This window comes from Annulohypoxylon maeteangense (genome assembly GCF_022496945.1).
Source record: "Annulohypoxylon maeteangense strain CBS 123835 unplaced genomic scaffold GGS22scaffold_17, whole genome shotgun sequence".
Lineage (NCBI taxonomy): Eukaryota > Fungi > Ascomycota > Sordariomycetes > Xylariales > Hypoxylaceae > Annulohypoxylon > Annulohypoxylon maeteangense.
In genome coordinates, this window is record NW_025953264.1 from 344,375 (window position 1) to 366,381 (window position 22,007).

The 22,007-nt window shown below is 45.2% G+C and overlaps 3 protein-coding genes across 3 annotated transcripts; 2 read left to right on the plus strand and 1 right to left on the minus strand.

Annotated features, from left to right (window-relative positions):
• Positions 1-4,329: 4,329 nt before the first annotated feature.
• On the plus strand, positions 4,330-11,565 carry GGS22DRAFT_181342 (uncharacterized protein; the record flags this gene model as incomplete). Its single annotated transcript, XM_047963856.1, has 12 exons — positions 4,330-4,565; positions 4,708-4,778; positions 4,837-5,596; positions 5,658-6,290; positions 6,347-6,731; positions 6,785-7,572; positions 8,201-8,450; positions 8,610-8,785; positions 9,075-9,092; positions 9,493-9,603; positions 9,660-10,575; positions 11,329-11,565. The coding sequence occupies 12 exons, from the start codon at positions 4,330-4,332 to the stop codon at positions 11,563-11,565; spliced, it is 4,581 nt and encodes a 1,526-aa protein (XP_047815773.1).
• Positions 11,566-12,435: 870 nt separating this feature from the next.
• GGS22DRAFT_52594 (concanavalin A-like lectin/glucanase) lies at positions 12,436-14,111 on the minus strand. Its single transcript, XM_047967332.1, has 2 exons — positions 13,858-14,111; positions 12,436-13,797 (listed from the first exon to the last, which is right to left on the minus strand). Exons 1-2 carry the CDS (start codon positions 13,968-13,970, stop codon positions 12,558-12,560), a joined length of 1,353 nt encoding a protein of 450 aa, XP_047815774.1. The 5' UTR covers positions 13,971-14,111; the 3' UTR covers positions 12,436-12,557.
• An 847-nt stretch (positions 14,112-14,958) lies between these two features.
• On the plus strand, positions 14,959-21,583 carry GGS22DRAFT_181351 (ALG6, ALG8 glycosyltransferase family-domain-containing protein; the record flags this gene model as incomplete). Its single annotated transcript, XM_047963857.1, has 11 exons — positions 14,959-15,035; positions 15,127-15,399; positions 15,456-15,949; positions 16,002-16,675; positions 18,383-18,448; positions 18,529-18,587; positions 18,646-18,664; positions 18,740-18,805; positions 18,861-20,596; positions 20,654-21,489; positions 21,522-21,583. 11 exons carry the CDS (start codon positions 14,959-14,961, stop codon positions 21,581-21,583), a joined length of 4,362 nt encoding a protein of 1,453 aa, XP_047815775.1.
• Between the last annotated feature and the right edge of the window lie 424 nt (positions 21,584-22,007).

Here is a 22,007-nt window from a genome sequence, read left to right on the forward strand (position 1 = left end):
TACGTTTTAACGTATTTAAAGTTTATTAAAAGGGAAATTTCGAAAGTAAAAACGTATATTACATTTTTTTAATTCGTAATTTTATTAATTTTTAAGTTAATTAAATTTTTTATACGTTAAAATAAGGTTTTATAATTTAAATTTTTAAATAATACGTAACATTTTTTTTTTAATTATTTTATTAATTTTTTTATTTTTAACGTTTTTAAATTATATAATTACCATTTATTTTTTTTAACGAATTAAATTTTATTAATATATAATATTTTATATATATAATTACGAGATTATTATAATTAATCGAATTAAAATAATTTATTAATATTTAAAACGTTATTTTAAAAATAAATATAATAATTTAAATTTATTATATAATCGTATTTATAAAATATATATAAATTATAAAGTTAATTATAAGTAAATTATTAAAAAAGTTAAATTTAACTTTTTATTTAAATATAATTAAATCGGTTTATTTAAATTAATAAAGTTTTAAATAATTTTAATTTTTATGTAAAAAATATAAAAATAATATCGATTTATATATAACGATTACGTAATTTAAAAAAACTAAGGTATTAATTAATTACTTTATAAAAAATTATTTATTAAATAATAAAATTTATTTTATAAATATATGTTTTTTAAATTTTTACGAATTAATTTAAATTAATCGTAATTTATTAAAATTTAAACTTTAAAAATAAAAAATATTAACCGTTATTAATGGTTTATTAAAAATAACGGTTTAATTTTAATTAATAATAAATAATAAAAAAAAGTTATATTAAATTTTATTCGTTTTTTAAAAAGTTATTAGCGTTATACGGTTTATATAATAATATTTTTATTAATTTTATAATAAAGTAAAAAAGAATTAAATTTTTTAAACTTTAAAATATATAAATTAAACCGTATAAAATTAATTAATTAATTTTTAAAAAATAACGATTATATTAATCGTAAAATTTCGTTATATAATAAGTTTTTTTTTTTATTTATTTAACGATAATAAAATTATAAATTTAAAATAAAAGTTTAAAATAAATAAATTAATTAATAAATAAAAAACTTATAAAAATAAGTATAAAATTTATAAAGTTAATAATTTTAGTTTAAGCCGTAATTTAAACCGTAATTTAAACTTTATTTTATATTTAATATATTATTTTTTATTAATTTTATACGGTTATTTTTATTATAAATATATATTTTTATTATTTTATTAATTATTACGAAATTTACATTAAAAATAAATAATATAAACGGTATATAAAAATATTAATAATTTTAATAATTATTAATGTTACGTTCGTAAAAACTATTAAATTAATTATATATAAATTAATTAAAATAATATATAAATAATTAATTTAATTAATATAATTAACGTTTTAATTTTTAATATTTTATATAATTTAAATATATATTATTAAACTTTTAATTATAAATTATTTAATTAAAATAAATCGTTTAAATTTAATTAACGTAATTACGTATATTAAATAATTAAGTTAAAAATAGTTTTAAAGTATAAAATTAATAAAATTACGTTAAAATAAAGTATGTAATAAAAACATTACAAAATTAAGTAGTAAAATGTCGTAGCACTAACTAATCCCAATCAAGAAGTGGTTGTGTCGTTATGGAAAAGTGGTTATGCCGTTAAAGTTACTGTTCCTAACCAGTAAACGTGATTTCTTCGGTGGCAGATATGATGTCATTGATGCACTAATAAGAGACCGTCGTTGCAAATGCCCATAGCCAGCTTTCGTGTTTACATCATGTTCGAAATATTACGGATACTAGTTTCGTAAAATTCTCTTTGAGAGTGTTGCGGCAGTTTTGCTTTTCCTACTACTAGGTAGGTAGACATATTTACTAAGTACCTAGTACCTAGATAGGGCTTAAGTAAAAGTGTAATGTACCTCTAGGTAGTACAGAGTACAAAACAACAAATTATACAAGCCAACAACATCGAAGAAGATTAATATCCAATTTACCCAATTGGGAAAAGTGCTAGTATTTTTGAAATACGCCGTATATGAGTTCGAAGGCTATGATTAAGCAACTTCAGCTCAGCCTTGTACGTAATGAAAGAAACTGACTGACTTCCAATCATTAAATCCACACTTACACATACCTTACGTGTAAGTAATCATTCAACACCGAGGCAGGCCCGAGGACCAAACTACCTCCTAAGACAATGGATACGTTAAAGCCTGCCAGGTTTCAAGTGTGGATGATAAGCAACCATCTACAAATGCCCGAGAATGTGAATCGTCCAAGTTCTCGTTGAGTTTTTATAGTTATGCTGCTCTCTAAAATATGTTAGCGAATCAAAGTTAAAAACGGATATCTTGATATCAAAAACTTGAGTACCTAAAGAAGCTTTGAGGCCTCCAGTGGAAATTAATGCTCCAGTATAAAGATACTTAACTTACCAAGCCTAACCTACATGTGAGCTTACACAAGAAACGGGATGCTGCTTTAACTCGATAGCAAGATTAATAGCCTTTAACGACATGCAATGACTGTTCATGGTGTTGATAAGTTTCAACAGCTAAACCTATGTTATAAACGTACCTTTTCCTTGGCTAGGTATTTAATACCTATATAAATGTTTATAGCCACCTGAGCAATGATCTAACCTACCCCAAGATTCTCTATCTATGGTATCCGAGGAAATACGTATGTATGCAATGGAGTCACAATCATGTAAGTGAGATATTGATATCCGTACTTGCTTTTTATATGTATCAACTATCCGTGCCTGCCTGCCTACCTACCTACCTACCTACATCAAGCCTATCTCAAGTGCTTGTAGTACATTCAATGTTCATCCATGATACTTCCATGTGTGAACCCCAATGAACCTGCCATATCTTGTCCGGCGTGACTCGTACTTCCCACGCGGTGTCTAGTGGCTGCTGGTCGCGGGTGCATCTGCATTTCCTTAGCAATGTTTCCCGGTTGCATGTATCTGGTAGCTCAAAGCTTCGGCGGCCCCGCGCTTGCTTTGCAGAGCATCTCCTAATTCTCCCAATTGTCCCGGTACATACCCCTACCACCATCTGCACCTTACATACAGGTACATATGTACCCACCCCCCAAGCCATTTTGGCCAGTTCTAGTCCATTTCTAGTCCATCCCAGTCCAATCAAGTCCACCTAACCCAAAATACTCCCAAGACCCAAGACCCAAGACCTGAACTTTGACCTGTCTTTCTAAAAAAGCCATCCCCACTTGAGCCACCACGTCTTCTTGGGCGTTCCATCGTCTTTTCCCCTTGAATGAAATGCCTCTATGGCCGAATTGACTTCGCACTTCCGCCAACTTCATTACCTGTTCCTCTAAAGATCAGAGGGGGAAGAGAGATATCCCGATATCCTAGTTCTGCATCAGATATTCAAAGCTCTTAGGCCCCAGTTAGCATCGGTTTCAATCTTTCCAGCCTTGGATATAGGACCGATCGGGTTCTTCCGACCACCTTGCTCTCGTTTGTTTTTTTTTTCTTTTCTCTTCATTTCAATTCAATTTGATCGTGTCTCCGTCCGACACCCACCTTCATCGCAAGACTTCAGACGCGACAAATCCTCGTTCGGTAACTAGGTAAGGTATTTTCCCGGTACATATTCTCGCCCGCTGTAGCCCTACAGATGCAATCTGTCTCTCTCCGAGATGCCAAATTCTCTTTAGCCAAACAAGAGGAGAAAGAGAAGAACCTCCAAGCATACGTAATAGCGAGACTAGCCCTACATTAGACACCTACAGAGGTCTTTTACAGACCTAATCTTGGCAACTTGGGCACTCTGTATGTTCCAGGGCTCTTACCTACCTCTTACTTGCGCTACTCGCATTAGCCACTGCCACTACCACTACCCATCACTACCCCCGTCTTACCTTATTTTACCTACAACTTTTTTTTTCTTCTACTTTCTTTCCTTCGACCATCAACGCCCAGATAAGAAATATCTCTACTATTTTCTTTTCTCTGCCCTGTTGTTTTACTTCTGAATAATTTCTTGCTATCGTTAAATCCAGTCATTTAACCATTGCGCTCGTTTATGAGGGTTTAATTGGACAGAATCCCTCATGTGAAACTAACATATCTTCGTATAGATAGCTTCATTTTAATACTCTGCATCTTGGCATTCGTCAGTTTTTGAACGTTTCACCTAGGAGTGGCAAGTAACTTTGAAAATGCGTCGGGAACATATCCCCTATCTCTCGGAAAAGTGAAGAAATTGAGAAAGAAGGCGACGTCAACGGTCTGTTTTTCGCTTCTTCGAGGAGGGTGCCATCTTCGGCACCCACGACTAGCCGGTTATGTCTCCTCTTTCTCGCTCTTCACAGCCTCCGGCGAATCGCGCGGCGTCTGTAAAGCCCGAGTCCGCACAAAGCCAAGCCTCCGATGACGAAGATTCTGTCTTGCAAGCTCTTGCGACCGAGTCTCCAGCTGGTGACACGCCGGCGTCTGGAGCTCCAGGGAACCGCGCAGGGAGTGCCAGCGAATCCTCATCTATTCCTCTTCAGAAGCGCCGGAGGGTTACGCGCGCATGCGAGTATGTAATTTTAGAGCTACTTCCCCCCTTTGATATATTTGTCGAACACAACAACTTCCATGAAAAGATTTATCTAAATTGTTTATACCACTCCAACGCTTGAATCCTATTTATCAACACAGCTGCTAACTTATCTTGCTAGCGAATGTCGTAGGAAAAAGATCAAGTGCGACGGCAAGCAACCATGCACTCACTGTCAGGTGTATAGTTATGGTAACCCTCACATCCTCTAATTTGCCCTTTCCTAGCCTGGCTGATAATTTCTTGCTAGATTGTACCTATGACAAGCCTTCTAATAGGCGTAGAAATCCAGCACCGCAATATATAGAGGCGCTGGAAAATAAACTATCGAGGGCGGAAACATTGCTGCGAAAATTTATGCCAGATGTTGACCTTAACGACCCGAGCCTGGATCCTGCCGTCCAGCAAGAATTTCGTATCCGGGAACAGGCTAGAATTCGAGCTGCCGCAACGAAGGGAAAACAGTCCGGCTCGTCGTCCTCCGTGGATGCCCAGCTGCATTCTATGATCGAAACTGTCGGCCAACTCGACCTCGACGAAAAGGGCGACTACGACTTCCACGGAACCTCTTCCGGATCGGTCTTCTTTAAGAGAATGAAGGACCATTTTCGTGGTCTTCTCGGCAGAGACTATCAAATACCATTTCTTCCCCGTCCACCCCGACCTCCAGGCATGCTCACTCTTGATTCTCCCTCGCCGAAGTCTTCATCCAGCTCGCGGACGCCTCCGATTCATAGTGCGAACAGATATGATTTACCTTCGAAAGAACGAGCACTTGCGCTCTGTTCTGAATCACTCTATAATGCGACGTGTCTCTTGCGAATCGTTCACATCCCTTCTTTCTACGAAATGCTTGATGGGCTTTATGAAAAAAAGACAAGCGCGTTTGGAAAGGAAGATAAAAGGAGTCTAGCACTCGCGTATTCTGTGATGGCACTCGGCTGCATGTACAATATGCCCGACAATAACGGCTCGGACACTCCGCCTTATAAATTGGCAGTCGATGAAGCGTAATAACATGACCCTTCTACCTAAATTCATGTATCAGGTCAACTAACTTTTGAATTCTAGGATCAAATACTATAGCACAGCAAGAATGCTACTACAGGACATAACCGAGTGTCGAGATCTTACGTCTCTCCAAGCGTTGCTCTTTATGATACTATTTATCCAATCGATATCGAACCTAAGCACCTGTTATGGGTTTGTCGGGATTGCTTTGCGATCTGCACTGAGGATGGGATTGCATCGACATTTACCTCATATCAAAACGAATCCCATAGAATCCGAAACGAGGCGGAGGGTCTTTTACATATGTCGACAAATGGATACCTACGTGTCAGCATTGCTGGGTTTTCCGTTACTTCTCAACGACGAGGATATCGATCAACCTTTACCAACTGCTGTGGACGACGAATATATCACAAAGGACGAAATACTCGTCCCACCTCCAGGGACCCCCTCATTCTTTGAAGCTTTCAACGCTCACGTGAGGTTAATGGATATCCTGGGTAAGGTTGTAAAACATATCTACCCATTGAAGGGTATCGACCAGAGCGATACTGAAGGCGTAGGAGAGCCCTACGCATCATATACGATCAGCTATGGGAAAATTAAGGAAATGGAGACGGAACTTCACCGGTGGAACGAGGACCTACCATATGCTTGGCGGCCGGATCCTGAAGGTCCCGTTGAAGTTGTCCGGTAAGAGATTACACTGAACGAGATTTACCCCAGAGTTTTGCTAAGCAGTGTTCTAGAGTACGAAATCTCCTGAGGTTTACGTACGCTCATGTGCAGATGGTGTTATACAGGCCATTTCTGCATTACGTTTCTCCGCGTATCTCGGCCGGCAAGGAGGTGAATGAGCGTGCGTATGCCTGTGGAGCTGCCGGTATTAGTGTCGCCCGAAATATTGTGCATATCGGAACAGAAATGCGGAAGCAAGTTCCTCTTGTCGGCCCTTATTGGTTTACTCTTTTTACCGAATTCTTTGCCGTTATAACCTTGGTTTTCTTCGTACTGGAGAATCAAGATAAGTCCGGGACCATGGAAATACTTGCGGATGCTGTTGCGGGCAAAGAGATGATTAGTGAGCTTTCCGGAAAGAGTATGGTTGCGGACCGCATATCAAGCTCTTTAGTCGTAAGTTTGAAATCCGTAATCACGCTGGTGTTATGTCACTAATCTCGAGCAAGATGCTTTTTGACCAATTACCGGATAACCTCAAGGAAGTGAAAGCACGGACCGCATCATCTCGAAAACGGCCTTCGTCGGGGGCATCGAGGGATAGTAATAGCACGATGATGGTGCTTCCTTCGGTATATGCTAACGAACCAACAAATGCCCAAACCGATGCAACTAGCAGATCTCAGGGTATATCGTCGAAAAAAGCCGGCAAGGCTCCTGCTAGACCCATCCACCAAGATATCTCGATCAACGACTCTCCTTTGCCACAACCAGAGCTCGGCGGTCCATTTTCTTCCGGGTTCCAGTTCTCGCCGTTAGATTTATCAATACCGTCCCCCGATTCCGCAACTGCCACGGCCTTGCATGAGCCTAGTCCGATGGATTTGCAGCACCAGGAATTCAGCGCCGGTAACCCGATCCACCAGTTGGATGCTGTGATGTTCCCCTCGGATGATCCCTTGGCGTATCCCAACCAGCCTCAAGTCGACTTCGGTACGCACCAAAGTAACGTTGCCGACGCTAGCCCGGGGGACCTTTCACATCATGACCCATCTCAGTTTTACATACCTAACTTTTATGAAGGCATCGAGGGACAGCTTATGGGACCACTGCCGCCATACTTGATGCAATCACAGGCCCAGCCAGGATTTAACTTCCCACCTCAGATGTACTCGGACCCGATGCTCCTGCAGATGCACACTATTGAGCACAGGCCCTCACAGCCGCAATCTCATCTGCACTCGGGCCAATCGCGCTCGATGCGGCGACGGGGCCAACAATCGGGGGAGATGGATGGGTTACTAGCTAATACGTCGTGGCATGGAGCGTTTTCCCAACACGGAATGGACTAGGTTTATGAATAGAGAAAGGATACCCCTCTGCATGAGTGCAACACTGGCATATCAGCGAATCTTTGCTTCTTAGATGACCGAAGGTTTTTTTGGAGTTTGGGGGAATCAAAAAGCAATTATTGCTTGGCGGTGTCGGATACGGGGCCCTTCAATATTTCGGATGGCCATTCTCGTAATATGGATGTCATCCTTTTTTAAAAATATAAGGTGCTCGAGATTTGAACCGAGTCAAGTCATGTCATGTCAAGTCAAGTCAAGTGTTGCTATTTCTCGACGACAGCGGCGATGGTGATCTTAAGATATTCGGCGGGACGGCGCTTCGCCACTTTATTAAGGTGGAAGATGTACATAGATCGGCGCGAGTCAAACGCACAGCTTGACAGATATGCTATTCTACACGTTATTCTCGCTCAGGGTGTGGTGTACGAGCAGACGAGGTGCGTTTCTGGTGATATCAGGGACGGGCGATGATAGCGATCTCGCTCATAACGCATCATAAGCGATGCTCGCCTAAGCACTCCATATGCCCAACCTTTGTCGGTTCACGTCCGATGCAAAACAAGAGATGAACAGATGGACGAGGCGGCGTAGTCGGAAGGGATTTTGTTGGTCCAGTAGGTGGAGAACAAGTGGGCATATCGGCGTAGAAGTACAGAGTATGTTTTCTAAGAAGCGGGATCTCCAGTCCCATTCGGTTCCATCTAGTCCCCATCAGTCCCCATCAGACGACCCCTGCCCCTTAAGGTATTTCGGGCTGCCTTCAGGGGCTGCACGACGGCCTTACTGGAGGTCATTTGGTCTAGGAGGGTCTTCAGTGTTTCGAGTAATTATCCATACCGCACGTGTAAAATATCTATAGGTACTATGATCAGACGCGAACCGTACTCCGCCACGTGAGACCGCTCCAACCAGGCTGAACCAGCTAAGCGGCTGCATAAGCCCTTGTCGCCAAATGAGATCACCGCCCTTAACGATCTGATAGGACCACGCCTGGGGGGTTTCCCAATCGCCGAACGTGTACAACAATCCCACCCCACCGACGATGCTGTCGTTGCTCTACTCGTTAGAAAAACAACATCAGAAAGAGAGAACGTCAGTCAAGATGGAAGCTATAGATATAGACCACGACCTGGTGGTCGTCGAGGAATTCGACGCTCTGTATGTGAAAACCCCATCCCGAATTCCCAAATTCCCATTGCTGGTAATAGCAATACCCTCTCGTCCTCCATGCCGTCTCCCAAGATGGATCCCCATACTCACAACCACAACCACAACTTCCGGGATCACGTCAAGTGCAGGACGAAAAGTCTTCTGCAAAGCGCAGTGTCGGCTGCTGTCTCTGTGGCCTTGACCATCCCATTCATATCTAAATTACCACTAACCGATGTGGCCCGTAGATCTGTCGAGGTCAACAACATTGCTGAATTGGAGGCTAAAGATGGCGAAGGTCCGAAGAGATATCCCGGTGAGTGAAGAATCTCTACGTTTTATCCCCCTCGAGTTGCAGGTCAACTCCATGATTCATCTTCTAGGACTATACGTCAATTGCATCGAGTCAAGAAAGGCAATTCGTTCTGTACATTCACGGTTCAAGCTGTATTTGCCCTCGAACGGTGAAGGTGAAATCTAGGGGTAGCTCTAGATTCACCCAAGCCTCAATCCTCAATCCTCAATCCTCCCGTCTACTAGCACAACATGTGCCGAGTTATCTCATCTCAGCTCATCTCACTGCGATTCCCGAACAAGTGCCATCTCAATTACCCATCACAGTATTGCCATTGCCTTGTTTTGACTCTTTCAATTTTCTTTGTAATTCATCAATTTGAGAAAAAGTTCTAACCGTGTTTAGCAAAACAACACGCGAGGAAAGTTGCCAAAGAACTTGGCACTGACAATGGCCTCATTTACTTGCCTGGCCAGCTAGAATCGACGTGGGAAGATTCGGATCAGGGACCGCCATTTCGGCAGCGACGGTAGTAAGTATTCTGCACATCAACCAAGCAGTATCGCGAATACTGACCAAAACATCTAGTTTCTACTACCTGACTGGAGCAGACTTCCCCGGTTGCAGCGTCACATATGACATTGCAGCGGACAAGCTTACTCTGTGGGTTCCGTTCACTCCTCCCGCTACCATTCTCTGGTTCGGGAACACGCCGTCGCCCGATGACTGTCTCTCGCACTCTGACGTTCACGACGTCAAGTATGTCGGCGAACTAGCCCAGTACCTGAGCGCGCGTCTGGCAACTGTCAAGACTCTGTACGCGCTGCGGCCTTCGCAGCTGCCCAAGTTTGAAGGCTTCGAGCAAATGCGGTCGAGCCTCAAGATCGACGTCTCGTCTCTGCAACCTGCCATGGACGAGGCGAGGTTGGTCAAGAGCGAGTACGAAGTCGCGATGATCAAGCGGGCCAACGATATTTCATCGTCTGCTCACCGCGCCGTGGCTAAGAAGGTAGCCGCTTTCAAGAACGAGTGCGAGGTCGAAGCCGCCTTTATCGCGGCCTGCACCGCCGCCAATGCGAAGACTCAGGCGTATCCCGTTATCGCCGGCTCCGGGCCCAACGCGTCGACGCTGCACTACGGCACCAACAACGAGACGCTGATCGGCCGACAGCTCGTAGTGCTCGATGCCGGTGCGGAGTGGTCGTGCTACGCCAGCGAGGTAACACGGACGCTGCCTATAGGCCCGCGTTCGCAGTTTACGCGCGAGGCCCGCGCCGTTTACGAGCTCGTGCACCGCATGCAGGCGGAGTGTATCGCGCGCATTAAGCCCGGCGTCGTCTTCCGCGATCTGCAGCTGCACGCGACACTCGTCGCCGTTGAGGGCCTGCTCGAACTCGGCGTGCTCAAGGGCGGTACCGCGGAGGAGATATTCAGGAATGGCACGGGCGCGGCATTCTTCCCGCACGGCCTAGGCCACCACGTCGGTCTCGACGTTCACGAGTTGGTTTCTTCTTCTTTATTCCATGCCCCAATCACCCCCTTCAAACCCGTCTCTTTCCTTTCCTCGAGGCCGGAACCTTCTGCGCCGCCTTTCCTTTGTCAGAACCCCGATCGTCGTGATAGTGTAACTAGTGAGAGAAGTGGACTAAATGTGTTTCCTAGTGTTCTTAGCAGAGATCTTCTGAGACCTGCCGGCGAGGGCATGTGGGGGAAACGAAGGCCCATCGGCCCGCAGAGCGTGCGCGCCATGATCAAGCAAGCCGCGGCCGAGGCGCCCCCTTCCACATCGCCGAGTACCACGACAATGAGCAGCGGCCTCTCCCAGCATCCGCAGCAACAACAACAGACGACCACACCACCAAATTCACAAGACGGAACCGCGCCTCCTCTACCACCGCGATCCATCCCGTCTCCCATCCCCGAGGCAGCACCATCAACACCACAACCCAGCTCCCCCGCGTCCTCATCCAACAACTCACCAACCCGCAACGCGCCCCCCCGAACATCCACCTCCTCCTCGCCGCCCTTCGCGCCCCCAATGCGCACGAACACCATCACCCCCGCGCAGCTGCAAGAGCTATCGCAGAACCACCCACCCGCACACCTGCAACCCCAACGCCACCCCTCGCAACACTCCCACCACCAGCAGCAACCGCAATCCCAAGCGAAGCGCACCAACACCACCACAAACGGCGCCGCAGATAAAAAGGGCTCCGCAACAGCAGGCGGGAAAAGAGCGACGCACAACACGCTGCAGCCGCAGATGATCGTGACGGTGGAGCCGGGGGTGTACTTCTGCAAGCCGTACATCGAGGCGTACTTTCTGCGCCGCGAGGAACACGCGCGGTACATCGACGCCGCGGTGCTGGATAAGTACTGGGCGGTCGGCGGCGTGCGCGTCGAGGACTGTGTTCTGGTTACGGAGAGTGCGTGTGAGGTGCTCACCACGGCGCCGAAGGGGAATGAGCTTTTGAGGATGATGGGGTATGCTTGAACTTACCTAGGTACCTAGGGGTTCATGACATGGATGCGTGAGGAGTTGTTTGGGTGGGTTGTTGGGGGGTAGATATACCTGTATAGGTATCGACAAGCCTGCCTACCTACCTATTAAGACTTCTTCCGACGAGGTCGTATACCTGTCTACGGAATTATATGGCTATCAGGTTTATACCTATGCCAGAGGAGGGGGCGGAGGAAAACACACATATATATACCTACATACGAGAGATGATGTCGACGCACGCGGACGTTGGTGTATACGACTGCTACACGAAGTCAAACGCTCGGGCTCACGAAGGGACGAAGTTGAAGAAGGAGGGGAGGGGGAGGGAGAGGGGGATGGATGCATGATGATGACAAGCATACTCAAGGGCGTTCGTTCTGATTTTTCTTTTGTTTCTACTACTACTAAAGCGACGGAAACTCTGCATGGTCTGGAAAGCATATATAAGCATGAAGCATAACTTGTACTGTATCTCGATGTATTTCTTTTCTTCTTTTTTTTCTTCTACATCTTACTTATCTATTCTTGGTCTGCATACCACTTTGGTCGTTTGGAGTTATTTTTTACTTTTCGCTTCATCAAAACATTTTGGCTTTTTTATTTTCGGGGGAGAGAAAGAGGGTTTCAGAACCTCGAATTACATACCTATACATACCGTATTTCACGATCTATTTGTTGGCCTCTTTTATTTATTTACCTATTCATTTTTTACGGTGGTGTTCTGGTTAGTAGATAGATAAAAAGTACTTGTGTGAAGCTACTTACACATACATACACTACAGATTATTACATATTTTAGTTCAGGAGAACGCTTCCAAAATGATTCAAATTCATGCGCTACGGAAAACAAGACTTTAATGCCACATTTAATCCCATATCCATGGATCCAAATACTTTTTTATACAATGCCCTACGCCGCACCTCCCCTTGTACCGAACTCTGTCTAAAAAAGATTGCCCTCAAGTACCTAGTAATCGAAGTAACTAGAGGTACTTCTTGGGAAGGGTCTTCTTCCTCTCGTAGTAGATGTAGGCGGCCACTATTAAAATCTGGCTTCCGATGATGACGAATATGAGCTTTCCGTGTCGTGGGGCAGCTTGGACTGCCACGTGTTCCAGCATATTGCCGTGGTTAGTGCCTATGAAGCTCTTCACTGCATGTTCCGAGTCTTTCACCTTAAGGTTGATGTCACTTCGCATATCGCGTAGATCTCGCTGCAGCTTGCTGATCTCGTTCTGAAGCGAATCCAGCCTGTCTAGTTTGTATAGCAACTGCTTCACGTCATGGATCGCCTTCGAAGTCTCCTCGTGTCTCTTCTCGCCGATATTGTTTAATCCCGCGACCTGGCGGAAGATACTCGAGAGGTGATGGTTTGTGCTTTGTATACGGTTATGTAGGTCTGCGAACTGAGCTTTAGAACTCGTGATCGCATCGGCATTTGCATCAGGAATATAATCATCAAAAGGATCATCTGAATTGCCATTGCTATTGCCGTTGTTGTTGCCGTTGTTCTGGTTAGCCTTGCGACCGTAGCTCGTTTGCGCTTGCGCTTGATTTTGAATTGGTTGTCCTTGCTGTTGTGAAGGCGCATCGTGCTTGGCGTCGAGATTCTCGGTCATAGTCACCATCTTGAATATCTCAAAAGAATCTGGGTTGTCTCCAGCAGCCGCTGTGATACCAAAGAAATATCCGGGCGGAATAGTGATCTTGTCACTTTCGAAGCATAGATGACCATCAACCTCAACCTTAAATACCTGATGTGTCTGTCTTAGCTTGATCTGAGAGGGTCGGCCCAGGTTGCGGTAGGGATAATTGCAATGTCCGAAGGCTAAGCTGTCTACGCTCTGGTGCGCCTTGAAATCGGTAGATCCGTCATTCAAAAAGCCCCTGATCATTCCACCCGAACCGCCGTGCTGGTCGATAACGAGGGCTAAACCATCAAACCTGTTGACGGTATAAACGCTGGACGAACCAATTTCTTGATTTCCTCGTCTTGCAAGCCAGATGTTGAGGTTACCGCTCCCCCTCTCAGGTCCGTTCACTCGGAAGTCGACATCAGCTACCCACGTTTGGTATTTATTTTGTTGGTCAGCCCATATCGCGCCTCGAGTGTTTCCGGGATGTGGTGGCGTAAGGATAATTTTATTGGAAAGGACTTCGGGGACGTCTGGGGTGCCCTGTATAGAGAAGCCTGGCACGGTTGCTTGACCTCGATCGTTTATTCTAACATGCTTGAATTAGTCCCTAGTATCGAGAGATATACCCATCCTAAAAGACGCATACCGGCCAGTGTAGCCAAAGCTAAGTTCGTTGACAAGAAATTGTGCCTGCGCTTCAACGAGTTTCGCAGTCGTTGCCAACCCGAAGGCGAGGGTCGACGATTGTAACAAACGCATTCTTAATTTAGCAATTGGGCAAATTAATGAAATAGGCGCTCTTGAAACTTTTTAACGAGGTATATCGAAGGATAAATTGAGAGATTGGCGCCTTTTCAGAAGTAGGTGAATGCGGAAAGTCAATAGAATTTCAAGGGAATGTTCGTGATATTCGTGATGCTCATTAGAGGACACTTTGCACCAAGCTATTTCTAGTTCTATGGCGTAGCTCAGGGGATGTGGGGAGCTTTAATACCCAAGAATTGGAGTAAAGGATTAAGGAGAGACAACCGTTGGAACCCTCCTAATTCAAATAGAAGCAATGGAGAGCATTGGCCATGGAATTTGAAGAAAGTGCAGCGTAGGCTATTAGAAGACGAGAAGAAAGAATATTAAAAAAATGGATTATGCAAGGTGGACAGTTCTCTAAATTCTCAGCCTTCCTAGTTCCCCAGAAAGGGTGCAGGTGTACATAGTAGCAGGTGAAGCAGGTGTAACTTACAGTCTTACCCGCAGTACCTTTTTAGTCTAAAGCTAAAGAAGCTTGAAACTGTAGGTACCTAAGTACTTTCTTCACGCTAACGTCACTGCGACATCTTGAGTATTTTGTACCTGCTAGACCCCTGCTTCATATTTATGTCAGGGTTTAGCGGGCAAGGGCGGGCAAGGCGGTAGCTGTGCGGCATTGCGATTGGTCTTCTCGATCGAGTCAATAGAAGAATTGATCGACTCAACATGCGCACGGACCTGGTCCTAGTACTACTGTAGATTTTTCGATGGATTTTTTTTTTTGACAGATGTCGCACATCGGTAAAAGTACGTACCGATCCCTGTGGAGCTAGGTATCCTAGCCTCAATTGACTTCAATTCTTCGAACAGCTACCCAAGTACGACGCTACAATCGTCATCTTACCTTTTTTCTTTTGTCGTAACAACCTCCAAACTACATCTCAAAACACCCAACTAAGAAATTATAAAGCGCCGAAACGTGTCATGACTTCAAGTCTAAATGACTGAAATATACCCTACTATTGCGCAGTGCGCAATAGTCGCGACTGCTTTTAAGATCCTCCTCTTCCCTGCATAGTAAGTCACGTCGCACCAAGACTTTTCGTTTTTTCGTTTCGTGTCTTTATCGCCAAAGGTATCCTGTCCTAGTCGTTGACAATCACTCAAGCAAATCCACCGACTTTGAGGTGCATCGAAATTGGTTAGCTATCACGAATAGTCTACCTATATGGGAATGGTATTACGAAAAGACTTCTGAATGGACTCTTGACTATCCGCCCTTCTTCGCATATTTCGAATGGATTCTTTCTCAAGTAGCAAAGCTGGCGGATCCCGCCATGCTTCGAGTCTACAATCTCGGGTACGATAGCTGGCAGACAGTATACTTCCAAAGATTTACCGTCATCGCTACCGAGCTGATACTAGTATATGCTTTGCAATTGTATGTTTCGATGACTGCTTAACTGCTTGATTTGTCATACTGATATAGAGCCACAGGTTCGTCGAGTCTTCGCATGGAGTTACCAAGCGTGCAGCACAAGCTGCTGCAATCTCGGTTCTCCTTTCTCCAGGTCTTCTGATCATAGACCATATTCACTTCCAGTATAATGGAGCTATGTACGGCGTGCTGATACTGTCCTTGGTTTTGGCCCGGCACAAGTCAGGCCTTCTAGTCAGCGGTCTCGTATTCGCAGCGCTACTATGCATGAAGCATATATATCTCTATCTTGCGCCAGCATATTTCGTCTATCTTTTGAGGACTTATTGTCTCTCGTCCCACTCCATCTTCCGAATACAGTTCCTTAACTGTGTGAAATTAGGATCTGGTATCCTTAGCATATTTGGGTTGGCATTTGGTCCATTTGCTATCAAGAATCAAATACCACAGATTCTAAGTCGGCTCTTCCCATTTTCCCGCGGACTTTGCCATGCGTACTGGGCGCCAAATGTGTGGGCAATGTATTCTTTTGTGGACCGGGTGTTGATATTTGGTGAGTCCTATACAATTCATATATGATGACTTTTATTGACTCACGCGCTTAGTTGCACCGCGGCTTGGGTTGCCGGTTAAGGAGGAAGCTATCAACAGCGTCACAAGAGGTCTAGTCGGGGATACGGCATTCGCGGTGCTCCCCGAGGTCACTCCCAGCATCTGCTTCGCACTCACTCTTATCTTCCAGGTTATCCCCCTGGTGAAGCTCTTCTTGCGTCCCAAATGGGATGTTTTCATTGGGGCAGTCACTCTCTGTGGCTATTCCTCATTCCTCTTCGGATGGCACGTTCATGAAAAAGCCATTCTTCTCGTGATCATTCCTTTTAGCTTGATTGCTCTTAAGGATCGACGGCATCTTAGTGCATTCCGTCCCTTGGCAGTATCCGGCCACGTCTCGCTTTTCCCATTACTCTTCACCCCTGCGGAGTTTCCCATCAAGACAGTTTATACGATATTCTGGTTGGTTTTATTTTTAATGGTATTTGACCGCACAGCTTCTGCCTCGAAGCGACAGAGGTTCTTTCTCTTTGACCGGTTTGCCATCTTGTATATCACAATCAGCATACCCCTGATTGTATACTGTTCATTGGTGCATCAAGTTATATTCGGCAAGAGTTACGAATTTTTGCCTCTGATGTTCATGAGCTCTTATTCAGCCATAGGAGTGGTTGGTAGCTGGGTAGGTTTCATGGTAGTGTATTTTACATCGGATTACCCTGAACTGGTACGGTCTTAATGCCCGATATACCTAAAGGAATTATAGATATATATAGAGAGAGAGAACAATGAATTGACCTATACAAAACTTGGTTATAATAATGTTTACAGTGATGAGTGGTATTTTTAAGCAGGCACCAAAGAATAAACATATGTTGATCGGAATTCCCGGATTGCTTTTATGCAAGGCAGGTGACAGGTTTTCTGTAGTCGCGTAAGGTACCTAGGTCCTAGGGGGGGTGTGGGCTGGCCTGGTTTGGTGGCAACCCATACGTAAGGTAGCGGTAGGGACTAAAATTCCCTGCCAGGCCAGACCTGCTAGGTAAGGCCCAGTCTCACCAACGGCCTGGTGGTCTTAACAAACTACCCGGATACCCAAATAAAGATGTCCGAATCAACACACGTTTTACAGACGAAAAAGACCAGAAACATTAAATCGGAGAAGGGTAGACGTTCTTTGGAGTTTTGGTGCATCACCTGCATCAATGTCTCTGCGCGACTGATTATAAAAGCATGTTACTAGAACGGCACAGTGTTGATATATAGCTGCACTCGACTTAATATCAGACGGAAAATACCAAGGTTTGCCAATTAGGTAAATTAGAACGTAGGCTTCAATTCAAGTCACTCAGGGTTCTGCTCCGACACGTGGTTGACTTGAAATCGAGCTTGTTATGTCATTGTTGAGATCGAGGGAATTTGGCATAAACTAGCCCACATCGGACCCAGGATCCGGGGTTGTTCTTATATCGGGTGTATATTATGATATTTTGGGTTAAATTGATTAATCGAGTACTCTATCGAATCGTCTGAAGTAGGCGATCCGAATGAGTATAAGAATGTTGTTGACAAGTTATGTTGTGATATCTCAGTGAGTAGAGAGTGACGATGGGGTAGGTAGGAGTGGTTAATCTAGGTGGACACGACTTTTGAGGTCCATCCCAAATAAGCGAAAAAGACCCACCTGCGGAGGTAGGTTTGACCAATTAGAAATTAAAGTTGAGTGGCTTAACCCCCCGTCATCCCGGGGTCTGGTTCTACTTCCCGCCCGCCATACATAAGGTACCTGAGAGTAGCGTTCCCCTTCTTCCTCCTTTGCCCTTCCGCCTTATTATTTTTAGTCGACCTTACTTCTTCCCCCGTCCCCGTCCAGGTCTTCTTCAAACTTTTTACAACTACAACAACTAATCTCGTCGCGTCCACCTATTGAAAGCTTTTCTCAAAGCTACAACCACCACCAGCTTAACGAAACTGGACTATGCACCAAGCTTTCGACGCGTCTTACAGATTTCCAACCGCGTCTACACTATCCAACATTTAACTACTTCTCAAATTCACATGTAAGTCTCCCGCCCCATCACACCCTACCCCTACCCACGATCTTAACTTGCGCTTCCCGCGCCGTGACCTTACCTTCTTTTTTTTCCTTCTTCCACGCTCCACCAATTTCACAACAACGCATCACACATCACCCTAGCTTCACCATTACCTGAAATTATTTCACCTTATCCATCACGTCGTCTACGAAATCAATATAAAACCACTTACACGTGGTATGCGATACGGAAGGCTGACTTTCAGCCTTGCAGGGTTTATTGTGCGGCTAGTCAACAATCTTGGCTTTTTTAACAGCCAGCAACCACGATGGTAGGTGATGATCGGAACAATTGCGCAATAGTATGTACCTAGGTTAAAAGTAGCTGACATTTTATAGGTTCTTTTTAAACGCAAGCCGGTGCAGTTTCTGCAAACCCCACCGGTTGAAGATGAATCTACAGAAGTAAGTATACATATCACAATGTTACACAATTATGCACATCGTTCATTGATCGTCCCCACTAACAACATCGATCTTTGTAGGTATGGTGTATTCAAACGACAGGTGAAATCTTCATGACTTATGAAGCATATCTCTCTCGGTAAGTACATACGTACCTCAACCTGAATCGTTATAACATATCACTGACGCCTAAGTAGCATGGAATTTTACAACTTGGTTCGTGTCTTCGTGTCTTGACTAGACCCCCCTCTTAACTTCTACACCTCAAGTTGTTAGCTGACCTATATCTAGCCACGCTTTATCTGTCAGATAACCGGCCATTCTGGCTTAACCTTCTTTGAAGCATTGAAGAGCGAGGTAGGTGCTGAAGATCTTGTTGTATATCTTGTGGCTTCTCTAACTAGTAAATTAGCATAATGGTGCTCAGGAGGTCGAACAAGCCTTTCCAGAAGCTCTGAAGGCCCCAGTTCTCCGAAGGGTCCAGTTCCAGACGATATCCCGAATCGATACGTTAGTCGACATGGTGTTTGACGAATTCAAGGCGGATTATTACCCTGGCGAGGTTGTAATGGTTCAAATGACAACTGGCGAACGTTTGACAGGAACTGTGAGGGATAAGGCTCGTCTAGGAAGTAAGGTTCTACCTGACGGAACCCTCACACAACCGTTTTCTCGCTACAGTATAAGCCCAGACGGCAACCAAGGACGAGATGTAACAGTGGATGGTGCTCAGATCTTCCGGGATAGAAAGATCTTTACGAAGTCGGTCCTTAGATCCTTCATTAAGAAGACTGTAACCAGGGAAGCATGGACCGGCGCACCTTGGTTGGTTAAGCACGACGTTGCTGCACAATATCATATCGACACCCGAGTACCCCCTCATCTACGATATGACAACAAGTTGCTTGAGCGAAAGCAACATCAAGCGCAGAGGAAAGCGTTGCACCCGATGAACGGAGCACAGGAGATGAACGGCATGGGTGCTTCTTTCCAGAATTTCGGCCCAGCTCGATTACCAGAGCTGAAACCTGCACCGAAGAGCCATAAGGCGGCGAAGACTCACCATAGCGAGCCTCCCCAGCCAGACCTGAACGGTCAGCATGATTCTGGAATGTACCTTGCACAGAATCATGGCCCGCTCCCACCGGCCCCGGGAAACAATCCTTTCCACTTTCCTGTTCCCTTTCGGAATAGTATGCCACCACCGCCCCTTGTCGCTCACCCTCAACCGGAGCTTCCACCTCCACCCCCTCCTATCAAGTATCCCATCGAGGATTTACAGATTGAGCCACGCGACGATTACGTTCGTCCAACGTTGAAGTTCATGTGCAGTGATCCACCAGAAGGCGTTATTGATAGTGGTGCTCAAAACGACAAGGTCCTGATGAAGTCTATTGGACCATTGCTAGAGACCTGGGATACACTGAACGTCTTCTGTGAAGTCTACAAGTTAGATTCATTCACCTTTGATGATTTTGTCCAGGCGATGGAAATCAGCAAGGAAGATAACCCTTGTCAGTTATTTACGGAGATCCACTGCGCACTTCTGAAACAGATCGTGAGCTCTGAACAGGACGGCGGTAAACTTCTAGTCGACCTGCCGGATCTTGACGAGGACGAAGACGATGATCCGGATGAAAGTGCGGCTCCAAGCCCCGAGCCGGAGCCCGAACCGAAGCCGACAGGACGTGCTACTAGAAGTAGTCTAGCGAAACTGGAGGCAGAAAGGATGAAGGCTGAGGCTGCAGCTGCAGAAAAATCGCCGGAGCCCCAGATCAAGCATCGTGCTACTGATGTTCTAACTGACTTTGACTGGATCGAGCGATTGAGAGATCGCAATTTCCAGGATGGGGGTTGGGAGCTGATCATGGTCGGACTCCTGCATCAATTATCTAAGAACCCGCGATACACCGAGGTCTGCGAGGACTTGCTGTGTCACCTCGTACCTCCTGATATCGAGCCTAGCCAGGAAACGGTTAAGCAGCAGTACAGCGAGCTTGACTTGAACCTTCGTATCTCTGCTCTTCGGATAATATGTCTATTGACTGTAGACACCAAGGCCTTTCGCGGCTATATGGAAGAGTGTGGCGAGACGATGACCGGTTACAGGAAGGAGAAGATTGAGTGGCAACGGCAACGTAAACAAGCGTACGTAAAAGCTTTCCTTCGACATTATCTAGATCTATATACTAACTCGATTTGCAGGATCGAGGATTTGAAAGGCCTCAACGAGCAACGCAAGATTCTCCTCCCCGAAAACATGCCACCCTCGCCACCGGCTGAGGAAGCCGAGGTACCGAAGACTAATGGCGATGTCAAGATGGCCGATGCCGACGAGTCTCCCGAAGAGCCAAGCGAAGAGGCTGGGGACAGTGACATAGATGTCAACGCTCGTCGAAACACTCGACGAGGTGGTAACCGTGCCGCGGAACGTCAGCGTAAACGGGAGGAGCTCGAGCGCAAGAAAGAGGCTGAATTAGCCGCTGCTAAGATGCCTAAGCAATCCAAGCAATTTGTGAGACTCCTCAAAGACATCCAAAAAAAGCAGGATGTTGTCAAGAAATGCGAGGAAGAGATAGCGATTATCGACAACGATCTTCGAGAAGCGGATTGTGCCCGAACCCGGGTTCTCGGTAAGGATAGATTTTGGAATCGCTATTACTGGTTCGAGCGTAATGGCATGCCTTACGGCGGTCTACCTACCAGTTCAACGGCCGACGCAGGCTATGCAAACGGCTGCATCTGGGTTCAAGGGCCCGTTGATATGGAACGGGAAGGATACATAGACACCCCCGAGGAGTACCAACAGGAATACAAGGCCAAGTTCAAAATGACCGTACCCCAGAGAAAAAAGATGGAAGAAGGCCGTACCAGCGTATTCAACGCGACCCAATGGGGCTACTACTCAGATCCTAGCGAAGTAGATTCGCTTCTGAATTGGCTTGACGCCCGGGGATTTAACGAGGCCAAATTGAGGAAGGAGATCCTCACTTACAAAGATAAGATCGTTATGCATATGGAGAACCGAGCGAAGTATCTCGGTTCGGCAGACGGAGAGGATGAGGATGTCCAGGCCAAGGAGACCGGAAAGGGCGACCCGAAACGAATGACGACCCGTACGAAGGCGCATTCTAGTCCGGAACCGACACATTTCCGCTGCCTTAACTGGACCAACAATGTGGCCATCGACGAGCTTGGGCATTTGCACAGCGAGCCGCCTCCACCGCCGAAGACCAAAGGTCGCAAAACGGCGCGTAAGGGCCGAAATTAATCCATTCTTCGACCATCTTCCTCGAGTAGTACGCCTGGTACGCTTACGATGATATCATGACGGGATTTCGTGCAGGATGGTTCATCGGTTCGGCTCTCACCACTAGCACATATGCATGTTTACGCACAGAACAAAGATTTTACGAATGAACGCAAAAAGGGCGGCTCTTTTTTTCTCTATTCTTTTTTTTCCCTTCTCTTCCCCTTTTTTTCCTACACGCATGATTTTAGAGTGGTCAACGAGTAGAGAAAAAATTTTCCGAGGCTGGCATGGCGTTCACGGGGATTT

Excerpts from the sequence above, each read along its gene's own strand:
- GGS22DRAFT_52594 (XM_047967332.1), bottom strand. The coding sequence starts at position 13,970 with ATGCGTTTGTTACAATCGTCGACCCTCGCCTTCGGGTTGGCAACGACT. Across the intron at positions 13,798-13,857 it reads AGCTTTGGCTACACTGGCCG|AATAAACGATCGAGGTCAAG; the intron begins GTATGCGTCTTT and ends CAAGCATGTTAG.